General features: G+C 30.0%; 1 protein-coding gene across 1 annotated transcript in view; it reads left to right on the forward strand.

The window, feature by feature from the left end:
- The first annotated feature begins 6,234 nt into the window (after window positions 1-6,234).
- The window catches only part of LOC113377168 (low density lipoprotein receptor adapter protein 1-B-like), a 250,074-nt gene continuing 242,870 nt past the window's right edge, over window positions 6,235-13,438 (forward strand). Inside the window, exon 1 of the mRNA XM_026617391.1 lies at window positions 6,235-6,509. Within this exon, the coding sequence (XP_026473176.1) occupies window positions 6,464-6,509 (46 nt within the window). The 5' untranslated portion in view covers window positions 6,235-6,463. The remainder of the gene's footprint in view (window positions 6,510-13,438) is intronic.

Here is a 13,438-nt window from a genome sequence, read left to right on the forward strand (position 1 = left end):
TGCTGGAGGACAAATCGCCGCACTCAATTGTTTGGTGTTATCACATAAGAAAACTGTCATCTTGTCCTTCATGCAAGATCAGTACAAGTAAAGAGAACAAGCTTTTGATCGCAAAGCGCCCGACTCTTTCTGCCGTCAAAACACTGTCCCTCTTTCGCGCGATCGAAGTCCACTCTAAAGGCACTGAGCAGCGAAACGTCGCGGATAACTTTCCCTAGATTTCGGGCTCTTCTAGAATAAAATTAATTTATTATTCTTATCATTTTGTTAGGTTTTGTACATCATCTTTCGGGCCGTTCAAGTACTACGTAAGCACTATAGGGGGGCGGGGGGGTTATTGATTTGCTTATTTTGCTTATTTTGGGTAAGAACTTTGCTTACTTTTGCTGACAAAGGGGAGGGGGGGGGTAAATAATTGTAATAAATCTGCTGCAAATATAATATAATTATGCACAAAATCCTTTTGAGTTTAGTGATAAATTCTTTAAATAATTTGCCATAAATTTAAGTAGGGTGGAGCGGGACTTGAAAGGTTTGCGGGTGAAAAGGTTCACCACCGTTAAATAAAGTAAAGTTAAGAACTTTTAAGCAACAATATTTCAAGAGAAGAAAAAAATTATAACCAGTCATAATCTTGATTTCTACGACGTTGCTATCGGAAGGTAAACGATAAATGTTTAAAAATCTATAACAAAAGTATTTTCTTTTGTTGTTAGTTTTTTTTTTGTTGTGAGCATTGTTGTTTAGTTTACAAGAACTTAATTTTTAAGTATACATTATTTAATTGTTTTATAAAATGTATTGTTAATTTTAAATTAGATTCGACAGTTTTTTCTATATAATAACTATAAAAGCTTTCACGTAAGTGGGCCAACTGTACCTTTTCCCTGATAGTAAATTAAATTATATTCAATCAATTTTATAGGGAATAAATTAAATAAATAGTTATTTCAACTCTGCATATAAATATTTTTGATGAAATACCAAATCAACATTGTATATAGTGTAATCTCTGTAAAAAATGTTCCCATTAAATGCATATTTTGCATTGGTCGAATAATGTAGATATTTTTTCGGATAATCCCTTTAAAATTAAAAATAAACATTGTACCTATTTGCTTCCTGACCCCACCTATGGTGTAAAAATAACAGGTGACAATTTTTCTCAAATTAAAAAAAAAATTACAATGAGAAATTAGTAGGAAGTTTTTTTGAACATAGTATTTAATCCTTTTAAAAATAAAAATAAAACATTGGATCTGTTTGCTTTCTGACCTTGCTTATAGGGTAAAGAAGACCAAGTTTTAAAATAAAAAAAAACTTCTTCAATATTAATTTAGCTTGAAGTTTTACTGAATAAAGTCAGATAGTTTTTTGTTTTGATATAATTGATTTGGTTTTTGCAATATAATTGCTCAAAGTCTAGTTGAACCTTTATGTCCCGCCCTACCCTGTGTTATGATGTTTTTTTATTATTTTTTTTTTGTCTGTTGATTTGATCGAATTTCGTAAATTTTATTGGTACATAATAGTTTTTACAGGTCTTTTGATCTATTAATTTAATTGGTAATTTATTGAATGAATAATTAAAGCGCATATGGTAAAATAAATTGTATATCACTACAAAAATGTATATCACTATAAATTATGTCAAAAATTTTGTAATAGATAAAAATATTCTTTGTAATTTTATGTTATATTATATCATTATTTTATATATTAATTGATTTAATTTCACATATCTTTCTGACATAATTCTGATGTTTATAAAAAAGTTACATTCAATTTCAAATGACTTATATCTATATTGTTAATTTTGCAAAATTAAAATTTTTGAAAATTCATAAATTTTATATACATTGTAATTTTTCTGATGCCGTCATAACAAATTAAGATATAGATATAGATTTTGTAGATTTAAAACTGCGTACAGATTCTGTATGATGTGAAATCTTATAACTTACAACACCAAGAGTAACAAGAATAACAAGCAAGGAATGCTTTCTTTGTTAATTTATTCACTTTTTTTTTTCAATAATATATTTTAAATTAAATTAAACCTATGCTTATTATTATTGATAGTAAAGAATGTTTATTTAACAAATTATTTTTGACATAAAATCTAAATGTAATACTATATCATAATATACTATAATATTGATATAACTTATTAGATCTATAATCTCACTCTTGAAATCTGATATTATCACTGCTTGACATTAAGATGGCTGGGGTTTGTATTGTACCGGAACCAGTGGTCACTAGGATTAAATGTACGAGAAAGACTTTTAACTATGACAGATATTGATTTTGCGCTTATAAAAAAAATCTTTCTCACATAAGTGTGATGTTTTGATAACACCTTACCTAGCACAGCTGATTAGATTTTTTTTTATCAGTATGTATATTTAGCAGTTATGTTTACTTTTTTATCTTATTATTAGTTTTAGCATACGTTATCTTTGTAAACAAATGAGAAAACCAGTACAATTTTTAAGTGCCTGAAATTAATTCTATATAAAAGTTAATAACTGAAGATGATTTTGTTTTCAACACGTACGTATGATAAGATGTGTGAGGTAAGTGTTTTGCTGACGTTCATTGAACTCTAAGGTAATATGAACAAAGAAAAACGGGTCATTAACATGCCCTAAAAGAAACCAAGATAAGGGCTAACGTACAATTTGAGCGCATAATATTAGTAAAGCATTCGGCAAACGAAAGTGTACAAATTGCGGACTCTTCTGTGGCTCAGAAGTAGAAGCTTCGGCCTGGCAACAACAAGGCTCCTAGTTTGATACCCAACTCGGACACCTCATAACAAGCGGTAGTGATATTCATTCTCAGTTGAATAGACAGATCTAAATATGTTTCCAGATGAAAATAGCCTTTCCCATGAAAAAATGTATCAAATATAGATAGACCTACCGTTGGGTTGCCTTCTATAAAAGTGACTTTGTTAAGAAGTTTTATCACAACATCTCATAGAACTCATTAGTTCAGCTTCTCAATGAAATAGTTTCATGTTGATACCATTTACAAAAGCCGTTAAAGTTATTAGCTGAAAGAACCAAAAGATATTTGAGAAATTCAGAATAAGAGTTTTTCATTATTATGTATTATATAAATCAAAATATGCTGCCATTTCAAAACGAAAAAATTTATATTTAAGTTAGTATTACTTACCATTTTGTAACTTGATAAAAAAAAAATTACAAAAGGCATATTTATTTTTTCAAGCAAAATATTAACACAATAGCAATTATTACAAAAAACTATTTCTGCAATTTTGTAATAGCAAGTTTCAAAATTTACGTAATCGTAAAATTTTCTAAATGTTTATTGACTTCTCGTAGGGTGAGTTATAGTAATCGCAAGAAAATTGAAAATGAACTAGCTGTAAGTGGAATTCTGTCTTAAGGCAATTAAGGCATCGTGCCTTAAGGCAAATTGCTGGAACTTCCCGTACGAAAAATTATTATTTTTTTAAAAACAATTAACATTTTTGAAAGAAATTTACTTCGAAAAAACTAGATTTTTGAGTAACTATAAATTTGACAAAAAATTACTTTTTAAAAAAAAAATTTTTTTTTTTGTAAACAAATTTTTTTTGAAAAGAAAAATGTTTTCTTCATTTTGACATATTTTGGAAATTCTGAAGGTTTTTTCAAAGCAATCGTACTGCTTTCACTGCATAAAGACGAAATATCAAAGCGCGTAAGCGCCGCATCGCCGTCTAACGCGTTAACATTGGTACGGAACCCATGGGAATGTAAACAAAATTTATACTTATTGTTAAAATCTCTATAAAATATCTGATAATTTGATGTGCATATGTCTAATGATCATTTTTGACCGCCAAATGGCTCATTTTTTTACTTTTTTCTCCATATCTCCAAAGTCGTTGGACCTACCTTTCCAAAATTTTGAACAGTTCTTCATTTAGTTAATACAAATAAAATGTTTTTTGAATTATTCAAATCATACGCTCCGTTCTCTTAAAAACTGAGTTACCGTTTTCGGCACTTTTTGCCCCGTATCTTCGAAACGGCTAGACCTACCTTTGCCAAAAACTAATCAGCACGTCTCCTTATCAATACGAATCAAATGTTTCTTAAATTATTCAAATCGGTTGATTCGTGTTCCCGAAATCGTCGACGAAAATTTGTATCCGCACATACATACACACACATACATACATACATACACACACACACACACACACATACATCCATTTTTTCTAAGGTATGCCAAAATGTTCAGAAACCTCTGAAACGTAAAGATATATAAAAATTTTCATTTTTGATTTTTTTGCGATTACTATAACTTGCCCTACGGGAAGTTAAAAATGTACCATATCTGTATGTTTTAAGCATTTTCAGCATTTAGGCATTACTTAAAAAATAGATGTATGTGTATGTATGTACGGATACAATTTTTCGTACACCATTTCGAGAGTATTGGATCAATCGACTTGAATGGTTCAAAAAAACATTCGATTCCTATTGATGTGGAAAGGTACTGATTAGATTTTGGCAAAGCCAGGTCCAGCAGTTTCGAAGATACGGGGCAAAAAGTGCAAAAAATAGATAACCAATTTTTGAGAAAACAAAGCATCCGATTGGAATGATTCAAAAAACGTTTTACTTGTATTGATGGAATAAAAAAATTATTAAGATTTTGGGAAGGAAGGTCCAACGGTTTTGGTGATTTTCAATTTGTCGGACAAAAATGATTGGGTTGTTAATAATAACTACATTTTTTATATTTCTATGGGTTCCGTACCAAGATTTATAATGTTTAACCGACACGGCGCTTACGCTCTTCGATATTTCGCCTCTAAAACAGCTACGCGGCGTGTTTGCTTTTGAAAAAAATTCAAAATAAAAAAAAAAGAGTGCGCGTAAGGTTCACACGCGATTGAAGTAAAACTTATTTGCAACTGTACAGATGGCATTTAAGTAAAAATAAATACATCATATAACAAATTTGAATAATGTTCATTAGTAATATGGTAACACTCGTGATGCACATATTTATTAGTTTCACCCATTATATACATTTATATAATGATGAATTATAAATTATATATTTATAACAGCATTAAAAATATGTATAATATTTAAAAACAATAATGCAATTAAAGTCATACTTCAAATATGACATGATCGGTTTGTCATTGTAATTAGCATTTAGAAATAAACCTTTGTTAGAGAAATGAAGTAATTTCTGATTAATAACTTCTATAATATTCGTTCACACAGTGGATTATGTTAAACAACGCCTAAACAAATATTGTTTTTGCAACTTCACTCATCATGTAATTGATTTACATGAAACTACAATTTCATGTAATTAAAATTAACATACATTCATTGACTGCTTGTATATTTTTTTTACTTTTTCGCTGGCGATATAATCTCATTCTTTGAACAGCTGTAATATCTGTCTTTCCTAAAAATATTTTTCATTTTAATAACTTCAAAGATTTATACAAACTACGAATAATATAGAAATTATTTCTAATCAATAAACTTACGGCACAAACGTTTAAATTGTTTTATTATTTTTAAGGAACATGGTAAAATAGTTTTATGATTTAGGTATTTTCTTGTTAATTTTCTTTTTGATATCGGTACGCATATAACGTTGATGCCGGTACGCATACAACGACAGATCTCTGTTCACATACACGACGACTAATCACAATCGACCCGTATAGAAATGATCTCATCGAGAGCAAATGAACAGTTCGGGCGTAACGGACTTCCGTTGCATTTGTACGGATTTACACTCTAGTCGCGCCGAAAGAAGTTTAACTACAAAAAATAATTTTCAAGAAAATTTAAAGTTTTTCAAAAATTTTAAATTGCGGTTCGGAAATTTCCATCAGTTTTTCTTATGGCACGATGCCATGCACCACTAGATATGTTATTTTTTTTTCTCTCGATTAAGTTATAAAAGTGTTGTATCCAGTAAACTTAACAACTCTCGACTCTTGAGCGGGCGATGTCGCGAGCACGGCATGGTCCGCTACAGCGCGACCAAGCGCCGCAGACCGCAGGCTTCAGGTTTTAGTACCGCCGCCTTCGTTCGGCCTGCGACCGCGGTGCGAGGTGCGCGCCGTGACCAGCCGTGCCCGACCGACTCATCCGGTCGGTTCGGCTGATAGTATCGCTCGGTGTTTGATGTTGTGTGTTGTGTTCACTCTCGCTCAGTCGTACTCTGAACGCGGTCAGAATAAGTCGCGATACTCTCCTAGAACATATGTGCTTCGTTTAGTGCTGATATTTAAATATAACACGCCGTTGAAGTCTCCAGATAAATTTTTTAAGTCGTAAATAACATTCGAAACTCGCATGTCCACGAACTAAGCGGAGTGATTACCGCGTATTTTTCAATTTTAAATAACCGATATAAAACAGTTTTTATCTTTAAGGACAAATTGTAAACAAAAGTGAAAATGTCGTTTTTCAAGAACATCTGGAAATCCAACTCCAAACATCACAGTAAGTAATATTTTAATCATTGATAAAGGATGCAAAATTGTGTTGTAATGTGTTACAAAATGAATAAGTAGCAAGATTTCGAAAGTGCAAAACTGCAACTGTCTACCTATGCCTCATGTGCATTGGCAGTTGACAAATAATATGTTCTATTGCACTAAAATTAATTAATTGTGCAGTTTAGATGAATGTTCAATAACAGTATTTATTATCTAATTGTAAGTAAAACTGTTTTAATCATATTTTGAATTGTTTGTGTGTAAACATTAGAGCCACGCTATTCTTAGATATTTTTAACAGGTCAATGAAACAATGCTTTTACTTGATTATTTTTACTCTGAACGTGAAGTTATTTAGTGTATTTAGTGTAACTGCAAAAATAAATATTTGTACAGTTTACTAATTTAAAGGGGTATTCTAGTGTAAAAATTAAAAAAAATCGTTTTTTCTTTTATTTCATATTTTCAAAGTTTTAAGAATATGTGGACGAGAGAATTTTTTAAAATTTCAATTATTTTTGGAGAAACAGCTGTTTGACCATGGTAATCCTTTTGCGAAACTTTAAACGCGTTTTTCTCTAGACTGTCTTTTTCAATACGATACCTACGGTTTCCCGAGTTCTACTGGACCGATTCACTTGAAATTTTCAGAAATTCTTCTTTATTGACTTCTCTCGAGCATTTTTTACTATTTAAAAAAATTGAGAAACTCAAAAAGTGAGTTTAAAAAACCCTTTATTTCAAACAGTCGTCATTTTGCAAAAAAAAATATATAATTCTAGTACATTGCGACATCATTTTATATTAATGATCTTTTTTATTTCGGTTTACTAGAAGGGTTGCAATCGTGGGCATGATAAATTTTTTCAGACCCTCCATTTCAACAATTGCTAATTTTTAAAAATTATTAACTTTTTTTTGTAAACTTTTTTGTACTTTAGTAGTTGATGAATAAATTATAAAAAATGACAGTAAAAAAAACTATTGCTTTTTTACGATGATTTAAAACTGACCTAAAATTCATGCCTCTGCACAAAAATTACCTTTTAAATGGATTTTTTTATAGCCATAGTAAAAAAATTAAACTATGTAGCATATAGCTAAATTTTAATAATTATGAACAATTTTTTTTTTAGCCAAGTATACTTAATAAATAAATATCTAAATAAAGAACATTTAAAAATATACCCCCGAATTCGATAATTTACATTAATCCAATGTATAATCGGTGTAATTAAGAAAAATAATGAATCAATAAAAATGTGAAAAGTGCTTTCGCAATTTTATCTATAAAGTGAAAAATATACCGTTTTTGTCTCTAGTTCTCAATCGTACTAAATTTCTTCAAACCGGTTCTATTATTCAGTAGCCCATACACTTTCTTAGGTCTTATCCGTATAAAAGACATTGGGTCATTTGTACATTTTGATGGCGGTTCACTCTTAACCCGAGAATGATGTTTAATTAGTTATTCATCATTGTGACAATGAATGAGAGGAATTTTAAGTGGAACTAAAATTCAAGTTCATTGCTGTATTAGTTCTTAGTACTTTTAAATAGTAGTCATTAGCTTTGTGTGGATTTTAAACAATTGATGTTACTTTTCAAGTTGCAAAATGATTTATTTTTCGATTGGGCACAGATCGGTATTGAGCTGGACCAGTTTGCTAGGGTCAAATTTTGGCTGCTTGATACATTTTATTGAAATTTAAGTTGAAAATTATTATTTAGTGGTCATATAATCAGCAAGAATATAAATACTTCTTTTAATGGAAAGTTAATTTATTTGTAGGGGAAATACTGACAAAATGGTATATAAGGACAAAATGACACAGTGGCCTTATTTAAAATTTGACTAGTTCTGGTAACGTTTTCGCGACTGTATAACGTTAAAAAATCCCTAATAACAATTCTGTCAGATGTTGGGCGTCATTGTTACAGTCTTCTCGCGGTAATCATTACAAAAGTGTATCGCGTCCTCAAAACTTTATTTTTAGAGTGGTCCTTTCATGTTTTTTGATATTTATGTATTACTATTTGTAATTATTTATTTTAAAATCAATGAACTGTAATTATCAGGCGTTCGATGGAATTTTCATTATTCATTCATTTTTGTTCAGTTTTGGACGAAATGATATACTTATTCTACTAAACAAAATGACTTCGGACTATTTCGCAAGCATTGCAGAGTCAAGAAAAAAAAATCAAACCTGTTAATGGTGATTGGCTCTCAACTTTTACTCTAACTACTTCTAAAAACAGACCAAAAGATACTCCGGTGAAAAGAAGGAAATTGCATTTATTGCAAAATTATTTTTGATCGTTCTGAGCCCGGCGAACGTTTGTTACGATGTCTAACTTGCTCCCTTTATTCCCTTTAGGGTCATGCTTCATGTGCTCATGTCCCAAAGAGGACCAAACAATTTATTTGTGAACTGTTTTCTTTAGAATATTATCTCAGTATGTTCTTATCCTATATGACATATTGTCCTCACATTATGTACAAAATGATTTTTGTAATAAGTTGCATTTTTTAATATGTAATTATAGTTCCTACTTAATTAAAAAACTATGTTGCAGGTAGTCAATGCACCAAAGATGAGTAAAAACGATTGAGACTGATTATAATATCACTAAAAAAATAAATATCATTAAAAAACCAAACACCATGTCATTTTGTCCATACGTCTCTTTGTACTATTGTATTTTTTATATTTTTTGTATTTGTTTGTATTTTTTCATATTTTGCTTGTATTAAACTCCTTTTTGTTTTATGACAATATTGTTGGTGTTATAATATTCAATCCGTAGATTTTATTCGAATTTTAATATTCATTTCGTTAAGTTATGATTTGGTTTTATTTAGTCCACATCCAAAGTAATAATAACACATTAAATAATTAATTGACGCCTTTTAAATTACCAATGCCGACACGCTCCATTTTCTGTATTATTTGTTCATTTATATCAAATACTTTATGAATTCAGCAAAGTGCTTTTTTTTTAAATATCTGCACCTATTCCATTATGAAACATCAGTATATTTTTGGTAGTATACTTAGAATGGCAATCGAGTGATTGGACATCCAGGTAAATGTGCAAAATTATGGCTAAACTTTGAAGCTGATGCCTCAAATAGGACAGTTTGTTGGTCTGTAATAGAGACCGAGTCATCTAGGAATTCAATGGTGCCTTATGAATCACCTTGTGTTTTTTACTGTATAATTAAGCATCTATCATTGTTCCAAAGCATTAGAAAGTTTATGAGAGGCTACAGAGCGTGCTGTTGGGTTTGATATATTTTCTGACCGTGCCACTGGAGGCCGACGGTTGCGATCGCTCGGAAAAACTTTCTGTCGCGAAACCACGCGATTATAAATATTCAACATGCGTATGGACGATAGTTTTATTCAGATAGTGAAATTATGTAAAATACTAGTGACCAGAATATTTTTAATACAGTTCGGAGCAATTTAAAAAAATGGTTTACATAGGGAGATCGAGTGAAAAATTTAAAAAAAAAAGTCGTTTGTCGGTCAAAAATGATCATTAGGCATATGCACAGTAAATTATCAGATGTTTTATAAATATTTTAATAATAAGTACAAATTTTGTTTATATTTCTATGGGTTCCGTACCAATGCTCATACGTTACACTGCGCCGCAGCGCTAACAATCTTTGATATTTCGTCTATAAAGCTGCTACGCAGGGGATTGTTTTGGTAAAACTTCAAAATTTTCAAAAAATCTCGAAATGTAAAAAATCAGATCTTTTGAAACAGTCATGTTTTTTCCAAAAATTTCAAAATCCTCAAAAATCTATTTCTTCAGTTTTCAAAAACTTTTAAAGCTATTTTAAAATTTTTAATTTTTGGTAGGTACGGGAAGTTCCAGCAATTTGCCTTAAAGCACGATGCCATGTACCACTAGTTTGTATTTAATTTATGGCTTTTAACCCTGTGGTTATTTAACCCCTTGTTACATAGTTTATGAAAATATTTTACAAAGTTATACAATATATATTAATTTGAAATGCTTATTACATAAAAAAGTTGCATGATATGATTTATTCTAACTATTCCAAAATATGATTTATTCTAACAAAAATAAAATTGCCATGAAAAAAATTAATGCATTGAATATTCAATTCTATTCAATTCTTTTTAACAGCTTCACTAACCAAAAGTTTATCGAAAAACAGAGAAAACAAAGACTTATTTTATTTAGAGTGATTTTATTTTAAACTTGTAGCGCACGGCAAATTGCTGATACTTTGTGAATTGGAATTGTTATTTTTTGCACTTTTTGCTGCGTATTTCCAGAACGGCTGGACCTGTCTTTGCCAAAAACTAATCAGCATGTCTCCTTGTCAGTACGAGTTGAATGTTTTTTGAATTATTCTAATCGGATGCTCTGTTCTCTCAAAAATGGCTATTTTTGTACTTTTTGTTTATATTTTGCCTACCTTTGGCAAAAACTAATCTGCACGTCTTCCTGTCAATACGAATCCAATGGTTTTTGTTTCATTCAAATCTATTGATCCGATATCGAAGTCGGAAAATTGTATCCAAACGTACACACATACACTTTCACACACACATACATCCAATTTTTTCAAATATAAGGTGTGCCAAAATGGTTAGAAATCTTTGAAATATATATGCAAAAAATTTATTTTTATAGATTTTTTTCGAATTCTGTAACTTACTCTAATTCAAACTCTGAGTAATAATTTACATATCAGTAACATCATTCGAAATATATTTTCAGTTTATTTAATCATTTTTTTGCGAAATAAAATATTGTTCTTTAGCATGAAATTTATATAGATTTTATGTATGATCTTAAGCTATGTGAAATTCTTCTGGATAATTTTGTGGTAAATTTAATTACGTATTGTGCATTTAACATATAAATTTAATTACGAAAACAATTTCAAATAATGCTATTACTTATTGTTAGCATTATCCGACTTATGAATGTGTTTTTATAAACTTGCTGATATATTACGTTTATTAGTCATTGCTAGTCGAATGTTGTCAATAAATTTTATCTTTGTTTTATCGAACATATTTGTTTGCCAATTATTCATAATCTTAAATTATAAATAAGAAAAAACAAAATTTAATTGATATGTGATTTCAATTACTGCATATTTTCTGTGTGGTTTAAATACGTGTTATTCGAATGCCAACATTTTATGATATTTATGATTAAATATAAAATTTATTATAAAGTATAAGTTTTGTTTATGTGTCTTAAGTTTTTTAGTGTTTTGTATGAGACAAATATTATTATTAAATATTATGTTACTAATAATAGGAATACTGTATAAAATTAGGCTAATAATACGGTACATATTCAAATTAGCCTAAATAATATATATTAAATAATAATGTGAAAGCGTTCTTCATTAAACTATGTTTAATGTTGAATTTGGATTGGATTTGTTATTACATAATTTTAATTGACATAAACGATTCAAATATATGACAATAATTATAAGTGTTATTTAAATCCAAGTATAATTGATCAATAAGAAAAATGATCGTCTAAATTATGAAAGTTGAACGGTAAACGAAAGGAAAACCCTACAACGAGTCGCAAAACATGCAAATCTGTCTTTTACCGATATTCGCGTTACTTTATTAAGGATCGTACGTGTCTCTGGTAAGGACATTTCACACGAATCCTTCTGATTTTCACTTGATCCAATGTAGTAATGCCTTGAATATCATTGAACCCCGGGCATGAGGCGAATACCAAATGTGTTGACTCCAGTCAGTAGACTGACTCGAGTATCGTTTCGGAATCGGATATAAAAGTTTTGAATTATTCAGTGTTGATACCTACACACGTTCATGTAGTTGGATTTCTGGTACCAGATTTCAGGAAGCTGCGAGGAATTATTTATCAGTTGCTCATGGTGAATAAGATCTTTCATTTTTATTTTTCCCAGGAAATGGCCGTGACTTAAAACGAAGAATTTATTAGGATGACCGATATATCTAAACAAATCGAGCTCCTGCGTAAATGAAACCCAACAAAATATTTTTAAAATATCAGCAAAATATATTTGCGTGTGCTTTTTACGATCCAAAAATTCTTTAAATCTTTTCATGTAAAAGTGGAACTTGATGTTTTGTTAAAGATACTAAAACTCGTAAACGGCCGTACCGATTTGGCCAGTTTTTGTCTTGAAATATTCGTACTGGTTCAGAAGTGGTCGGAAATGTAAGAAAATATTTCAATATTTATATTATATTTCAGATGCGTTAAATATGAGCACAATTTACAAAGTATTTCAAAAACAATATATCAGAATATTTAGTTCTCATAAGAGTATTCCGATTTTTTGTTCTACTTTTAATTACAATTTGTCATACTAAATGAACATTCAGTAATTGGTTTGACGTTATTATATGGCTTTTTGAATCGATGGTAATCTAGTAGTTGTTCAATCCAGTTGTGACTAATTCTCGAACTATACTTGAAGTTTTTGTTGACGTTTTATGATTTATATGCAGCTATACCTACGGGCACTTGGTCATTGCTGGGATCGAACCTAGGATCTAATTGGACACGACCGAGCTGATTACGCCACCGATAGGCCCAGTATTTTGAATTTGATAAGAATATTTAGAATCAAACACGAGCTTTGTGCTTTTAATCTATTATATGAACGAACTACATTAAATTCTCTTAAAATACTGTTGGGTGCCACGTTTTAATATATGAGAATAATCAATTTTGGATGTCAAGCATCATATTAATTTTGTGCAATTATTTATTTATGATTAAAGAATGAAATATTGTTCCTTTGTGAAGTTGTTCTCATGACTATGAAATTCAGTGGTTGTTGTACTGCAGAAGACAAAGTCGATCGGCTCATACGACCATTTACTTGGTATCGAGGAATCACGCAACGCAATC

The sequence above is a fragment of the Ctenocephalides felis genome, unplaced genomic scaffold, assembly GCF_003426905.1.
Source record: "Ctenocephalides felis isolate EL2017-DRISC unplaced genomic scaffold, ASM342690v1 CF-g0.4_SCAFFOLD_01886, whole genome shotgun sequence".
In the NCBI taxonomy this organism is placed as follows: Eukaryota; Metazoa; Arthropoda; class Insecta; order Siphonaptera; family Pulicidae; genus Ctenocephalides; species Ctenocephalides felis.